This window comes from Hyaena hyaena, unplaced genomic scaffold (genome assembly GCF_003009895.1).
Source record: "Hyaena hyaena isolate Hyena2069 unplaced genomic scaffold, ASM300989v1 scaffold_388, whole genome shotgun sequence".
NCBI lineage: Eukaryota > Metazoa > Chordata > Mammalia > Carnivora > Hyaenidae > Hyaena > Hyaena hyaena.
In genome coordinates, this window is record NW_024081021.1 from 877,755 (window position 1) to 893,898 (window position 16,144).

The 16,144-nt window shown below is 45.5% G+C and overlaps 1 protein-coding gene across 1 annotated transcript in view; it reads left to right on the forward strand.

Annotated features, from left to right (window-relative positions):
- The window catches only part of ARHGEF33 (Rho guanine nucleotide exchange factor 33), a 48,866-nt gene extending 33,336 nt beyond the window's left edge, over positions 1-15,530 (forward strand). The window contains exons 14-16 of the mRNA XM_039251256.1: positions 1,774-2,590; positions 7,814-7,953; positions 14,865-15,530. Of these exons, the coding sequence (XP_039107187.1) occupies positions 1,774-2,590; positions 7,814-7,953; positions 14,865-14,994 (1,087 nt within the window). The 3' untranslated portion in view covers positions 14,995-15,530. The remainder of the gene's footprint in view (positions 1-1,773; positions 2,591-7,813; positions 7,954-14,864) is intronic.
- Positions 15,531-16,144: the final 614 nt, after the last annotated feature.

Here is a 16,144-nt window from a genome sequence, read left to right on the forward strand (position 1 = left end):
TGGAACTTTTTTTTTTAATTATTTATTTCTAGGAGAGAGAGAGAGACAGCGAGAGCAGGGGAGGGTCAGAGAGAGAGGGAGTCACAGACTGAAACAGGCTCCAGGCTCTGAGCTGGCAGTCAGCACAGAGCCCGACGCGGGGCTCGAACCCACGAACCGCGAGATCATGACCTAAGCGAAAGTCGGACGCTCAACCGACTAAGCCACCCAGGCGCCCCTATACTTGGAACTTTTTAACCTCTGAAGAACAAAAATAAAGTCAACTTGGCTACTTTTGAAACCTGGATTTATGGAAAGATAAGGGAAACCAAAACTCAAACTTCCAGGGGCTCTGGGGTGGCTCAGTTGGTTGAGCATCGGTTATGAGCATTTGACTCAGGTTATGATCTCAAGGTTCGTGAGTTCGAGCCCTGTGCTGGGTTTGCTGAGAGAGAGAAAGAACACAGAAGAGCATGTAGGGCAGGGGCATAGAGGGAGAGAGAGAATCCCAAGCAGGCTTCGCGCGATGAGTGCAGAACCCAACTTGGGGCTTAAATTAACGAACCATGAGATCATGACCCAAGCCGAAATCAAGAGTTGGATGTGAAACATACCTAGCCACCCAGGCGCCCCCACTTCAGCTTTTATGATAATGATACAGTTATCTTCTTTGAAGCCCAACAAACAGGACCCCCCCTCCCCCAATGAAATCCCTAGAGATTATACCCAGCCTGAAAATATGGTGGCCATTGCACTCTGTGTTGGGAAAATAGCCAGCAAAAAACTCAACAATTTTCCAAGTTAAAAGACAATTCAAGTTAGTTATTTCATTTATCACTTCTTTTCACCTTTGAAAGTGTGAGACCTCATTTTCACCTTAAGATCACCGGTATCTTTCTATACTTAGTATTTACATTTGTATTTTCAATGGCTTTATGTGGTAGAATTAATAAACTAGTAGATCAGGTTGGGTCAGTGTGTAGTCCAGCACTCGCATCTGCCTGGCAGTTACCTTCCAGAACTGACAAAACACATCCAATCTGATGTGTATGCTACCCTAACATCCTATGTAAATTATTCATTACTCATGATGAAACAAAAAAAATCCTTCCATGAAATTGGGCATATTCAGAGTGACAGCTTTTTTTTCATTTTGGTCATGTTTTTGTGGCTGAAAGTTTGAGACGACTTTATACAGCATGCTCTACAGCCACAAGGACTTCTTTAAAATTTCAAATATACACAAAAGTAAAGTGTACAGTGAACGCCATATACCATCATCCTCGATTCAACAGTTTTCAAGTTCGTATCTAGAAATGTAATTTTTCTTAAGTGTAAAGGTCCGTGGGTCCAACGAAAGTTGTTTCCATTGTTTCGTATCTTACTGCTCGGGCAAAACCGGCAGGGGAGGGGAAGGACGCACCTTGCGGCCCTGGACACGTGGTGGGCGGGTAAGAGCGTCCGTATGTAGAGTGATGACCATCCGGGTTCACCAGCCACCTCCGCGCAGAGCCTTGCAGCGCGTGCGGACACCCCAGGCATCCGCTTCATAGACCGCATTTTCACCCTCCCACGCGGGGGCCAGGGCTCAGGGGCACTGCCGGCTGGAGACGCCGGTGGGGCTCGGTAGGTGACACACGTAGGCGCCTGGGAGGGCCGAGGGGAGAGGAACTGGCGGTTTGGGGCCTAGGCGCCATCTGGCTCCCGTGGTACTCCCGGCTTCGCGCTGCTTGCGGAGAGGCCCCAACTAACCCCCCCGTAAGCACACCTTTTTGTATCGTTTCCTTTTTAAAGACGTTTGATGCCCCCAGTGAAGAAAAGCCAACAACAGCAAAGCCTGATGGAGCCCATGCAGCCCGGGAAGCCCAGCGAGTGGGAGATGGAGGGCCGCAAGCACGAGAGGCCCGACAGCCTCCTGGCGCCCGCGCAGTTCTGTGCAGCCGAGCAGGACGTGAAGGCGCTCGCCGGGCCCCTGCAGGCCATCCCCGAGATGGACTTCGAGCCCTCGCCCGCCGAGCCGCTGGGCAACGTGGAGCGCTCCCTGCGCGCCCCGGCCGAGCTCCTGCCCGACGCCCGCGGCTTCGTGCCCGCCGGCTACGAGGAGTTCGAGTACGGCGGCGAGATCTTCGCGCTGCCCGCGCCCTACGAGGAGGAGCCGTTCCAGGCCCCGGCCCTCTTCGAGAACTGCTCGCCCGCCTCTTCCGAGTCCAGCCTGGACATCTGCTTCCTGCGGCCCGTCAGCTTCGCCATGGAGGCCGAGCGGCCCGAGCACCCGCTGCAGCCGCTGCCCAAGAGCGCCACGTCGCCTGCGGGCAGCAGCGGCGCCTACAAGCTGGAGGCGGCGGCGCAGGCGCACGGCAAGGCCAAGCCGCTGAGCCGCTCGCTCAAAGAGTTCCCGCGCGCGCCGCCCCCCGAGGGCGTGGCCCCGCGCCTCTACAGCACGCGCAGCAGCAGCGGCGGCCGCGCGCCGCTCAAGGCCGAGCGCGCCGCGCAGCCGCACGGCCCGGCCGCCGCCGCCGCCGCCGCCGCCGCAGCCCGCGGCGCGCCCAGGACCTTCTTCCCCCAACAGAGGTCCCAAAGCGAAAAGCAGACCTATTTGGAAGTAAGGAGGGTAAAGTAAAACCGAACCCAGACCCACAGCGCCGGCAGCCCCCGGGCCTAGATCTCCAGGGAGCAGCGTGGGCTCCCCTAGCGTGGAGGGGAAAGCGGGCTGGCCAGAGGGGGAGCGGAGGCCGTCGAGGGAGAGCCCAGATCCGAGGTTTGCCCCTCAGATGCCCCCGGAGGCGCCCGTTCTGCGGTGCCAGGGCAGGAGGACGTGTCCTGCATGTGTATGTATGACGGCAAAGAGCCAGCAGGAAAGACGGACCGTTAGACACCCTTACACCGCCCCCGCCCTCTCCCAGAGTTCGAGGTGTTCTCTGCCTTGCTGCTTAAGCTGGGGCACTTCACAGTTGCACTTCACTTTCAAAGCCCTGCACACAAGTCCCAGGTTCGTGTCTCCCTCTGCCTGCCAGGCGCACCTTCTTGTTGAGGTGTTCAAAACGCTGAACACGGTGCGCCAGCCCGCTCCGCTCCCCGACAGACACGCACTGGCCTTGTTCGTAGCTTGGGAGGAGGCGGGTCGCTCCGTCTCCCTGGGGACTCCCTGCAAAGTCAGCAGCAAAGCGAAGTTTATTTCTGCTTGCTCTCCTTGTGCCCGGAAAAGGGTGTTACACTGCACTGCAGACTCCACTGGGACGGGGACCACACAATAGTCAAGGAGGCATTGACTCACAAGTACTTTCTTTGGCGTCCATGCCACTGGACTAATGTCCATGTCCATTAGTATTTTGATGTCTAACCTTGCTGTCTTGCAAGCCTTGGGACTTTTAAAGAGGTGTTTAAATACTTATCCATGAAAGATCTGGTAGTTCCTGAGCAAACACCTAATTTCTCTGCATGTGATTGGAACAACGCAGTTTCTGATTAAGCAGACAGTAGCAGGATAGCTTTGACCCCTGCCACCATCCTTTCTGTTCAACATCACTTTAGAAGTGGTGGTTAGAGTTTACAGGGAAGCTCTGTGTTGGTACATCTTGAAAACGATATAGTCCAGGACTAAGTTTACTTGCAATAAGTATCACTTGTATCAAGTTCTGGGGATCCCTTGCCTAGGCTAGTGGGGTGTTTTTCCAGGAGTAAGGGTCCTCTACACCACCTATTCTCATTTCCACGGGAGTGGGGACAGAGTGAGGATCACTGACTCCTTACATTCATTCTTCAGCAGACACTGAGCACCTGCCTTCCAATGGGCTCTGTGCTAAGTGCTGAGGGTTCAGAAATGAATGGCACCTAATCTGTGCCCTCCAGGACCACTAGCTTATTGCAGGGAAGAAACACATAACTATAATAAACTATGGGAACACCGAGGAGGGGTATTTAAACCCTCCTGGGGTGCTGATGGTCAGAGAGGGCCTCCTGGATAAGTTGAATGCCTGAATTCAGTTTTAAAAGCCGCCTAGATGACGAGTGAGATAGGGAAATATGAACAAGACTCGTGAGTCTTTTTTTAAAATAGCAGGGTGATGCTTTTCCTCTTGAATACTGTGCCAGGTGGGAGTGGTGGACATCAGGCCAGAGGAACAGGAAGGGACTGGGCATGAAGAGCCTTGGAGCTTATAGCCGATCTGGACTCCAGGAATCCAAGTCTGACTGGTTCCTGCAGAGGGACCTTCCTATGCTCAGCTAAAATTGCTGGGATTCCCCCAGGGGCCCCAGATGTTTTTCTGGCTCTGATTTTCAACTCTGAGCATTACAAAATTCTGTTAGGCAAAATTTCTTAGACAACTCAATCTTGGAGTACGTGTCGAAGTTTCAAAGTTCATTAACAGGGGAAGTAGATAGGAAATAGTGCCAATACAAAGTGACTGGGGATGGGCAGAGATTTACATACAGAACCTTCTAACTAGTATAGTCTAAGCTTATTTTTATTTCATATGTTCGTAGAAGTATCTTTTATGCCCCTACTTATTAAGTGATAAAATGGGAGTTCAACAATTGACAGGGTAAAAAAAAAACATTAATCAGAGATAACAAGTAATATATCTGAGAAGCAAATAATGAGTAAAACATTTGTGGTTGTTCATCAGGCATACCAGATAATACTAAACAATATATCAGGGACTACTAATCAGACATACTAGACAGCAAGTTTCATCCCTTAACAGTGTCAGGGCATGAGTCAAGTCAGTTCAGAAAGTGACACTAAGGAGTTATCAAATAGAAGTCAATTAAAAGAGGCCTTTTCTCTTGCAGTTATCAGTAAATTTTTCAAGCATGTGAGTTTTTCACACGAAGTTCACCTTTTTCCATTTTTGGACAGAATTTTTCTTTCTAAAATATCAGAAATGGATCGTTGGGAATCCCAGAGAGAGGTAGAATGCAAAGTCCAAGTGGGTGGAGGTGGTGTGTGCGTGAGGGTCTATGTGTGTGCATGTGTCTATGGGTGGGGATGTATATGCGTGTGTGTATGTGGGCACACATCTGTATGTTTATATATGTGTATGTGTGTGCATGTGAGTGTGAGTGCTTTTGAAGTGGAAGTGAGATGGGGTTTTAGTTACAAAAGATGATCCCTTCAAAAGCCCCATCTTGAAAGCTGTCGGCTCTTACCTGCGGAGATGTGTAAAGCTCCTACTGTTACATCTCCTTAAGTATACTATGTGTATCTTCCACCCCTGCCCTGCAGAACCAGCCAAACCCTGTGTCTCTGAGTCAGGAAAGAAAGCAACGTGCTTTAGTGGCAGGAGCACCTGACTGGGTGTCAGGAGATCTGGGTTCTAGTTCCAGATTTGCTGCCAAATAGCTCTGTGCTTTTGGACAATTCACTTGGCATCTCTATGCCTCCAGTTTTCTCATCTGTAAAAATAAGCCAGTACATACCTTACTTAACTCACAGGGTTGTTGCGGGGTCAGGCCAAATAAGATAAAGTATGTGAGTTTGCTTTTGTAAAGTCTGGAATGCTATGCAAATGCAAGATATTATCAAGATAATGATTGCACAGAGAGATTTTCCTTAGACTTAATATAGGCAGTTCCTAAATAGTCCCTAAAAGCCCTGCCCCAGACCTACTGAATCAGAGTCTGCATTATAGCAAGATTCCCAGGTGACTCATATAAACGTCAAGTACAGGTGGGCAGGAGCATAACTTAAACCACTGATTTTTAAAATCTAAGTGTGCATAAGGATTACCTAGACCTAACTCCAGAGTTTCCAATTCAGAAAGTCTGGGTTGGGGCTCAGGGATCTACATTTTATATTTTATTTTATTTTTAAGTTTATTTATTTATTTTGAGAGAGAGAAACAGAGAGAGACATGGGGGAGGGGCAGAGAGAGAGGGGGAGAGAGAGATTTCCAAGCAAGGTCTGCAGTCATCGTGCAGCCCTTAGCAGGGCTTGATCTCACGAACCATGAGATCATGACCTGAGCAGAAATCAAGAGTCTGAAGCTTGACTGCTTAACCCACTGAGCCGTCCAGGTACCCTTGGGACCTGCATTGTAAATAGAAGCTCCAGGGGATTCTCTTGCTCCAGGACCACACTTTGAAAAATGCTACAGCAAGCCATTAAGATGTTGCTCTCCATAGTTTAGTTATGACTATTAGAGTCACAGAGAATCTATAGATCTGCTACTACAACCCCAAGTTAAGTTCTCAAAGTCAAACACATGTTTCCTGAAAAAAAAAAAATCATCCCTAGGTTTCACTTCACTGTCAACAAGCAGTCACATATCCAATTCATGAAAGTTTTGGGGTGGTGTTTGCTTTGACTTCTTGGGTTCTCAGTTCAAAATTAAGCAGCTATTTTTGGTTGCTTTCATTTCAGTCACCCTCATAGTAAATATTTTGTCCAGGTGGAACATAAATGTAAGTGCATATCTATTTTATTTAGCATATCTCACATTTATTTTTATTTATTTATTTAAAAAAAATTTTTTTTTTATTTTTATTTATTTCTAGGAGAGAGAGAGAGAGACAGCGTGAGCAGGGGAGGGTCAGAGAGAGAGGGAGACACAGACTCTGAAATAGGCTCCAGGCTCTGAGCTGGCAGTCAGCACAGAGCCCGATGCGGGGCTCGAACCCACGAACCGCGAGATCATGACCTAAGCGAAAGTCGGACGCTTAACCGACTAAGCCACCCAGGCGCCCCTATTTAAAAAATTTTAATGTTTATTTATTTTTGAGAGAGAGAGGGAGAGACAGCACGAGCAGGGGAGGGGCAGAGGGAGAGGGAGACAGAGAATCTGAAACAGGCTCCAGGCTCTGAGCTGTCCGCACAGAGCCCGATGCAAGGCCTGAACTCACAGAACACAAGATTATGACCTGAGCTGAAGTCAGACACTTAACGGATTGAGCCAGTCAGGTGCCCCTTGCACATCTCACATTTAAAAAGAAACTGGAAAGTTCACAGGAGATAGAGCCTTCTTTTTAATTTATTTTTAGTTTACACTCCAAATACCATGGATTCAGAATTATAAAAATCGTATGAAAAGTGTATTTTCAGGTTGGAAATGTGTGGCGTGCACATAGACACACTTGCACGTACATGCCCATATATACATAGTCGCCATTTACTTCTAAACAGATCTGACCTCTCAAAGCCTCCTTCCCTCGTTTATGTCTCAAATGGGGAGTTAGGAACATGAGTTTAAAACTATATTACAATCAAGAAACTTTGTGGAAAGAGAAACATATGCAGAGATGTGAGGGGACCACTATTTGTTTTCCGGCAGAATAGTATTGGTGCCGGAAGAAGTTATTCTCCATAGTCTAGATACTTGCTAACTTCCTTTATGTCCTCATCTTTATTGTTATACCATAATCCTACTCTAAGACTGTTTGCCTTGATACATACAAATTACTTCTGCACTCAGCAGAAAATTGTCCTCTTTTTAACTTCTGATTTTTTTTAAAGTTTATTTATTTACTTAGAGTGAGAGAGAGTAGGCACGAGTGTGCAAACAGGAAACGGGAAGGGAGAGAGAGAGGGAGAGGGAAAATCCCAAGCAGGCTCTATGCTCAGCGAAGAGCCTGACGGGGCTCCATCTCACGACTGTGAGATCATGACAGTCTGAGCCTAAATCAAGAGTCGGACAATTAACCGACTGAGCCACCCAGGAGCCCCTCAGCTTCTGATTTCTTAATTAGCCAAGGTTTGCTTTAGTTTGAATAGGGTTCTCACCATTAGTGTTTTGGGGTGGGAGAGGAGAGTGGCAAAGGTAAAAAAAATTGTCCCAGTCAGGATACTACTAGCTTTAGAAAAGAGTGAATAAACCCGCCTCTTTTGTGTTTGCAGGAGATGCATTTAGAAGACACCACCAGATTCTGTCCAAAGGAAGAAAGAGAAAGCGAACAGACCTCTTTCAGCGATCAAAACCCCAGGCAAGACCAGAAAGGGGGCTTTCGCAGCTCCTTCCGCAAGCTCTTTAAAAAGAAGTGAGTAGCCCTTAGACGAGACAGCATCGTAACTCCTTTCCCTTTGGGTTAAGTCTTCAGGTTTTAACAGTAATAAGTTTCAAGTAGCCTGGTTTCGCACAACTGCTTCAAGCTCAGTGCCTGCAGCGAGTAGCCATGACTCCTGCCAGGTCAAGATGTTTCTCATTGTAATCTCCTAGAGCAAAAGCAAACTCACCCCTGTCCTCTGCCTCTTCTACCTTCTAGCTCTACTTCCTTGTTCCCAAAGTTATGTGTCTGAGAAGAGTTAAGCAGAGGAGGCCCCCGGGGTAATGAACTGGTGACAGTGAGATCCCTTTTAAATTGGGAGGCGTGGGATTCACTGTTGGAGTTGGGCGTAATGGGAGATTCCATCTGAATCTCCTCACTTGTGGAAGGTTTTCCAGGGATCTCAGCACTTCTGCCTGTAGGAGTCATAGTTGTCCTGGATGCTAGTACATGTTTATTGGGACTTTTGCTAGTGTTTTCCCTAGCAGAAATTATAGAAGGAATTTGGGTTGGGCCCTAGTTAAAAAATCACTTTAATGGAGTTTCCATACTCCATAGGAGGCAAAAACAAGACATTTCCCTTCTGTGGTCCTTCTAAGATTCTAAGTCCTTGTTGTATGAAATCACCTACCAGGCATTTTGGCCAGCACTTACCACCACTGTCTTACAGACTGGGAGACAGTGGTCAAATCCCAGCATGAGATGTAAGGAAGAGAGATCTGAGCATTTAGCCTTTGACCTTAGAGGGAATCTCCGGTCCAGCCATTCTCTGCCTGAGAGACTACTGTCTCTGTCCCTACTGGGCCTCAGGCTACCCCCCTCCCTTAGGGATCCTTTACCCTTACTTAGTTTCTCTTGGTAGAGGTGGTTCTTGCAGTCAGTTTTAAACAGTTAGTGGATGGGAAGGTGTATTGCTGCCTTTGGAGAGTTGCTGATAGATGAGGAAGCCCAGGGAAATAACTTTCTCCTTGAGGGTAGAAGTTACTGGCTGATTTAGATAATGGTCTGGATGGAAGAGTTGAGGACAGACCTGGAGTAAGGACTTTTTTTGATGGTTTGTCTAATTTTTCTCCTGTGGGGAGGGTGGTACTGAGATTAGTGGATCTCTGCTCCAGGATCCCTGCCTCTTTTTACTGGAACAATGAGAAAGCGGAAGAGAGCAACAGTGTTGCAATTAGACACAGCTAAGTTCTGCTGAGGTAGCCCGGTGCATGCCTATTGCTAGATCCCCTTTATGCAGAGGGTGAGGAGTTCAGACTTGTCCCTGTCTTTAGGTTCATAGACTTAGATTTTTCTTGGCCCAGTGCCTGTTTCTGTCATGTTTGGCCAGGTTGGAGAGACTAGAAAGGAGGCAACCCTCCAGCTTGACCTTGGGATTTGGGCCCCTAAATCCTTCTAAGGACCCCTAACACAGGCACTGCTTGAGCCTATTTCTTTCTTTCTTTTTTTTTTTAACCACAATAGTCCCAAAACAAGCAGCCACTTTTTTGCCACTGCCATTTATAATGAGTGGGTACTGTCTGTTGGAAAGCAATGTGCCATGGATTCGCCAGGGGTTCCTCTGCAAATTTCCATTTTTCAGAGAGATGTTAGACAATGCTCTGCCAGTACTTGAGGCAGAGGGAGTAGACTTGCCCTCCATGTATCCAGGGGACTGAACTAGGAGAACTGGGTAAGCGGTGCCTGGGTCTGGAGCTGGCTACCTCATGAGGGTGTGGGTTCTCCTGAGTAGAAGCTAAATGGCCCTCCTCAGGGATGCTAATGGAAGGGATTCCTCCACTAAGTGGGAGATTGCCCAAGATAAGCCCCTGAGTCCTTCCTAGTGCTGAGATTTGCTTTGTTGGCTTTGTTTTAGATCAATCTGAGTAATCACATCTTTTTAACACCTGGAACAAGAAATTAATATGGCGTTGGGACCTATAATTTTAAAGACTCACCATGTGGAAGACCTGATTTTATCTTTCTGTAGCCCCCCACCTCCCTTGGCACAATGCTGAGGACTAGCTCTGGACTCTCCAAATTTATGTTGGTCAATTGCTTTCTCTCTTCTTGTACCTTTTGGGGATCCTTCTTAGAGGGTTAAATGGACCCCGTTAGTCTTCTCATCCTTTCTCATAGATAGTCTCTCCAGCATCAATCACAATGCTGCCACCAATTGTGCTGCTGCCTCTGTACTTACAATCTGAAGTGTTACCTGAATGGAAGTAAAGGGAGGGGTACCACACAGAGAGCTCTTCCCTCCAGCAGGCTTTCCTGGCTTTGAACATCTGGGGCAGGACTGTGAGCACCACGAGGTGATACTTGCTTCTCGTTTGTGTCCACAGTGCCCCAGTGGGCGCTTTGGGACTCTGCACAGGATAGAGAAGCAGCTTGAGTACCTTCTCCTGAGTGTTCTCAAGGAAGAACCATGGGGAAGCTTGCTTCATTATGCTAAGGTAGAGAGGAAGGGCAAGAAGGTCCCGGTGTAGCACAGAAATTCAGATGAGAACACACCATTCTTCTCAGGAGTTAAGCATTCTTTCTTATATGCATGTACTCTGTGAGATGTTGTGTAGGACTTGCGAATGCCACAGTCTCAGCTGCTATTGAGGAGCTTGCACTCCGAAGTCAGACGTGTGGACAGGTACAGGGAGGAACCAGAAAGAGACATTTAGCTCATTCTCCTCCTGTGCGCTGGGAGGTCAGGCTGGCAGCAAGCCCTGTGACTTTAAGAAGTGGTTAATCCCGGGTCCTTGGAACCGTGCCAGAGTCTGGCCTCAGAGGTCCAGAATGGACTAGTGCCAGGAAAGCCGCCTGTGTCACATCTGGGGCTCACTGCCACAGCCCCCTGGAGGCTCAGTCCTGTCTACACTGACACACTTTTTGTATCCATAGGGGCTTGTTTGGCTGGTGGCCCCACACACCCAGAATGCTGCTTCGGGATGAAGCTAGGCATGGAGCCAGATGCAACAGAAAGCCTGAGAAAGGGTTCTCTTCCCTCTGAGGCTGGGAGGGCCGAATGAATGCTCACAGCCACAAGGATTCAGAAGGGAGAGTCAAGTTGACATCATTAAAAAAAAATTCTGAAAAATGCCCAAGATATTTGGGGAAAAGAATGATGCTCTGATTGTTTCTATCTCAGGCACATTTGTCCTGGGTAGATACCAGGTCACATGTCCCTGAAGGCTGCCCAGAATTGATCAGCATAAAGACTACACAGCTAAAGCTTGAAAATGTTAAGTGACTTTAAAAATTTTAAATGAGGATCCTTAGAAGCCAAGAGCAGACCTAATGTGATAGGCTGATGCTGCACTGAATCCTTATTTCCGTGCTCTGATCAAGGAGTAAGGCAAACTGTCCCATTCTAGAAGGCTGTACACTGGGGCTGGCAAAGGCTTCTCTCTAGACTATTCTGAAGTGGAGGCAAATGCTACTTTATATATAAATCTTGCACTTACTTTAATAGGTATTCTTGGTTGGAGGTGTGGCATGGAGGAAGGGGATTATATAAGACAATTTAGGGGTAGATGCTCTCTTTATTGTCAAATTTGGAACAGTGGAAGAAGTGGAATATGGCTTCCAAATGATTAATTCTCCTTTCTTACCCATTCTCTTCCTTTTTAACACTTTATAACTTACATACCTCAGAGTGTCTCCTTCTTAGTCATCACCCTCCCTGCACCAATCACATCAAAATCAATCAATCACGCACACACACACACACACACACACAAATACTTCTACAGCGCCCATTGAATTGAACATCAGTGAATCCTCTTGGTGTCTTATCAGTTGTTTTTGTATATGCCCAGCCTGGACAGTGGACAAGACCATGTCATAGAAGGCAGGCCTACTAAAGAATTAACTGATAATTTTATCCTGACCTTCTTCTTTACCTCCTCAAAGCCTATCTCAAGCCCTTCTCCTGTTCTTACCCACTGTGGGGTTCTCTCTGATTTCCCATTTCATTTCCCTACATAACTTCAAAATTGAAGGAGGTGATGAAAGGCATAACATTTTAGATTACTTAAAACCTCATTACAAATTTTTCTTAATACATCATTTGAAATCAATCACTAAGTTAAGGGTCTTCAGTGTACTAGGTTCTCTCCAGCACAAAAGAGGTTAAAAGAAATAGTTCTAGCCCATTAGAAGCTTACAGTTCAAATGTAAGGGTAACCTAGCTGAAGGTTTAGTACCTAGAGCAGAGTAAGCACTCAACAGACATATAGTAAATGAATGCTCCTATTGTTACCCTGTTGATTACTAGGGCTGACTGGTTTAGCTGACAGGATGGTGTTGCCTTGCTCCATTACTTTTCCATGTGCTCCTGAAGCTTTCACAGCAAACAATCTTTCCAATCAGAAAACCAGCCCTTCTTAGGTCAGAGGGTTCCAAGGCAGTGGATTCTACCGCTCCTCCCTTTCCCAGCCCCAGAGGAACTTTCAAGGCTTATTTGTAGCAAGTCTATGCTTGTACAACGTACCCAGCTTGTTATTTTCTTTGTGTCTGGGCTGAGTGGAAGGGAACTTAGCAACGAGTTGTTCTCTTTCCATCAAACACTTGGATGGCTCTGTTTCTGAATGTACTGACAGCCATTGTACCCTTATCCAGCAAGTGTCTGCCTGCCTGTCCCTCTAGTGTCTGCTCAGATCTGCCCTGCGTTCAACCAGTATGGCCCCAGGAGCTCAAAAGTCTTTTTTGTTTTATAGACAAAGGGAATAAAAGCAAATACACTGGTCCTTTCTCCTAGATTCTGTAGGTTATTTCCTAGTTATTTAGGTATACGTTACGTCAAAGCCTCATAGCACACATTTGGAAGAGTCCAAGTGGCCACATTCCATGTAAGCATGTAAAGAGATCTGTTACAATTATCTTTACAAGGATAAAAATAAGCTTATAGTTCTGGCTACAGTAGAATGCTGGATTTTGAAAAGGATTAGCAAGTTAGCCATTAGTTAATTCATAGTTAATACCGAGAAATGCACACACCTGGAGACACTGAGAAGGCAGTTTGTGAGAAGAGCGGTTAAAAAAAAAATACTAAGCTGAGTTTGTGGACTCTGAAAACTAGACAGGGCGATTTTGGCATTTGTTTCAGAAATGGGAACGCAACTGGTGAAGATTTCTGTGGTCCTTGGGGCTGGTGGTGACATCAAAGCTTTCCCATTTCCAGGTAAACACTAAACAGTTGCATGTTGGAACCATCAAAGTGTGACGTATTGGGTTTTGGAGAGATCAGATGTAGCTAAGAGGGGAAATGTGAGGTAAAGATTTTAAGTTTTGACTAATGACTTTCTGATGAGAAACTGCCATGTGGGGGAACATTCAGAAGAAACCAGCCAGATTCAAATCTGGCTTCCTACTTCCCACTCCCAAAACTGTAGGCATTCCTAGCCTTCTGGATAAAAAAAAGATATGGGGAAGGAATAAAATGGTCAAATGATATATCCTCCTAACATTTTGGGCACAACTGTACTAATCAGGGATGATTTGAACTGGAAGTAGGTGGGAGTTCTGAGTTGAGAGAAGGCATGGAGTTTTAGGGGCGGGCATGTGGAGGCTATTTCCAGGGGGCTTCTGAAAAGGAAAAGGACTTTCACCCCAGCCAGATGTAATCTTATCTGATGAGTATCAAGATGGACTGGTGGTGAGAGAAAAAATAGTTTTTCCTCCATGCCCTGGGATGTAGTGGGATGGTGCTTCTTCCTGACTGGAAGTAGAAAACATGGTGGACAGCTCTGGCTTCATCTGTGATGCCAAGTGTCAGGGTGAAGAGTGAAAAAATCCAGTCAGTCATCAGATTTTTAGACATCAGGATTTTAGTCTTTGTGTGGATCCAGCTGCTTTCTTTGAATAATGTAAAGGGATGTTTGAATTCTGCCCAATTAATTCAGTAACTGACAGTCATAATTAACTTATCTAACAACAACACTGAGGACTTGTAACATACCTATGATAGTGAAAGAAATTGTCTTTCTTTTGTGGATAGTAGAAGCATGGCTGATTCTGCCTCAGCATATGGAGAACTTGTTCAGTTGTATAGGAGCTTTGGACAAAGAACTTCATGTCTAATGTCACTTCCATACATCCTGCATGAGGTCTTTTGATAACTTGTTCTCAGTCAGTGGGCTAGTTTTACCCATTCTAGCTCTGAGTTTAAGCTAGACAAAGGGCCCCAGCCTAGAGGTTATTTCCAGAAAGCCTCCTCCCTCCAGGGACTTCTGACATGAACAAACTGGAGAAGGTGCAGAGCTGGGATGGAGTACCCAACTGGCTTAACCAAGATAAAGGAAGAATGCACCTCGACTGGGGACTCTATTGGACTGATTTGAGTTGTTGACTATTAATTGGGCTTGGTCTCCTTTGGGGTGGTTGAGATTATAGAATCTCCTCAATTTGACTACTGTACTAATTTCTGCATTCTACCAAATGTAGCATATGTGTGTGGTTGGCTTCAATAAATCTTTCATTTAAAAATGAAAACAAGCAACAGCAAGAGTTTGTAATGTAATGCCCAAATTCAATGATGGCCCTTGTTAGATAACCTTGGTTGAGAACAATGAATTCCATCCATTTTAATTTAAGGGCCTTGGTAATTTGTAGTAGTTACTTGGTTGAATCAAAAATAGGATTTCCTAAATTTTCTGAGCCTTTACTTCCCTTTTACAGTGTTGTCACACAATATCTTACACTAACATACACAGTTGTCACAATTATCTCCATAAAGCATTAGAAATTCTCTTTATGTTCTTTGCAAATCTTAGTTACACATGTCCTGAGTCATGAAACTCAGGGGAAGTAAAAATTATTCCAGATCTAAGAGGCAACTGTTTTACAAATGCAAAACAATTTGGATAGATAAAATATCTGAAAACAATTAAAACCAAATCAACCTGTACTTTATCTGTGTGCTGAGATTTTAGGTCCAGTGGATCAGAATACAGGGAAAAAACTAATGAGAATCCCTCAATGGATCCTTCACCCACCAAACAAGATTTCTTCAGAAACCGACTTGCTCTTGCAAATGACCTTGACCAAGGAACAGCTGTGTAAAACATACTTAAAGTTGTATTGTCAAGTGGTAAAAAGCTTGTATATATCTGTGTAGGAATATATATACATATATATATATATATTGATGTATAAGTCCCTGAGGAAAACTAATATAAATACTTACATATGAAACTAAACATACAAGACATTTGAAGAGATGAAGATTAGTCTGTGGTTGAGAGCTGGCTTTTTGAACTTAAGCAGTTGGGAAAAGGGAAATGAAGACTTTTCACAGCATTATAGAAACACAATAAATTTGGAGGAAAATAAATGTTTGTAAGAATAAAAACATCCAACTTGAAGTCATTCCCCTTAGTATAAAATTGAGTGTGTAACATGGATGTGAACTTTATGCTTCCTAGGCATTTACATTATTAACTCACCATAGTGTTCCTAGGCTAATATACACCATGTTAGGGGCCGGTTCTGTCTTGCCATATGTCTTCCAAAACTCCCAAAGCAATACCTAACATCCCTTAAGGCAAAGGATCAGTTAAGAGTTGTATTTTACATGTTGCCAATCTGAGTTGTGGAAATTTGGTGCTTACACCATGATATAGAAAGTTCAAAGCTTATAGACACACTGATTTCTAAACGGGAAGAGAACCAGAAAAGCAGTAGATCTCTCTGTGGTTATGAGAATCAGTGTAGAGAACAGTGATTCTCTTGAAACTGGGAGGCCAAAGAAACATTTTCCCTTGTGTGGGTTGTGCTGCTGATGGGAATAGTCCAGAGTCTATGTGTCATTGAGTTCTCAGGATTCAGAGACCTGTTAGTGATCCTGAGTGTTACATACACTCATGAACAGATGGGTTAGGGGAAAAACACTTATTTAGTTATATCCTCTTTTTAAAGACTTTCTTCAGTCTGGAAAGAAGGTGGCAACAACATCAGTGCTTTAATGGCTCATGCACAGCAGGTCAGAATGAAAACTTAGGGTTGGCGAGACCTTGTTCTGTTTTCCAGAAGTAAGCTGCAAAATAACAACAAAAAAACACAAAAAAACTCAAAACAGAGTTCTTAACAGCTCAGACAGAGGAATCACTGCAATGAGGCTTGCCTGGCTACAGGGTAATACAATGTGCTGTTTCCCCATGGATATGTCCAGGATGGTCCGCAGCCTTGACCTGCCCCTAACACAAGAATAATA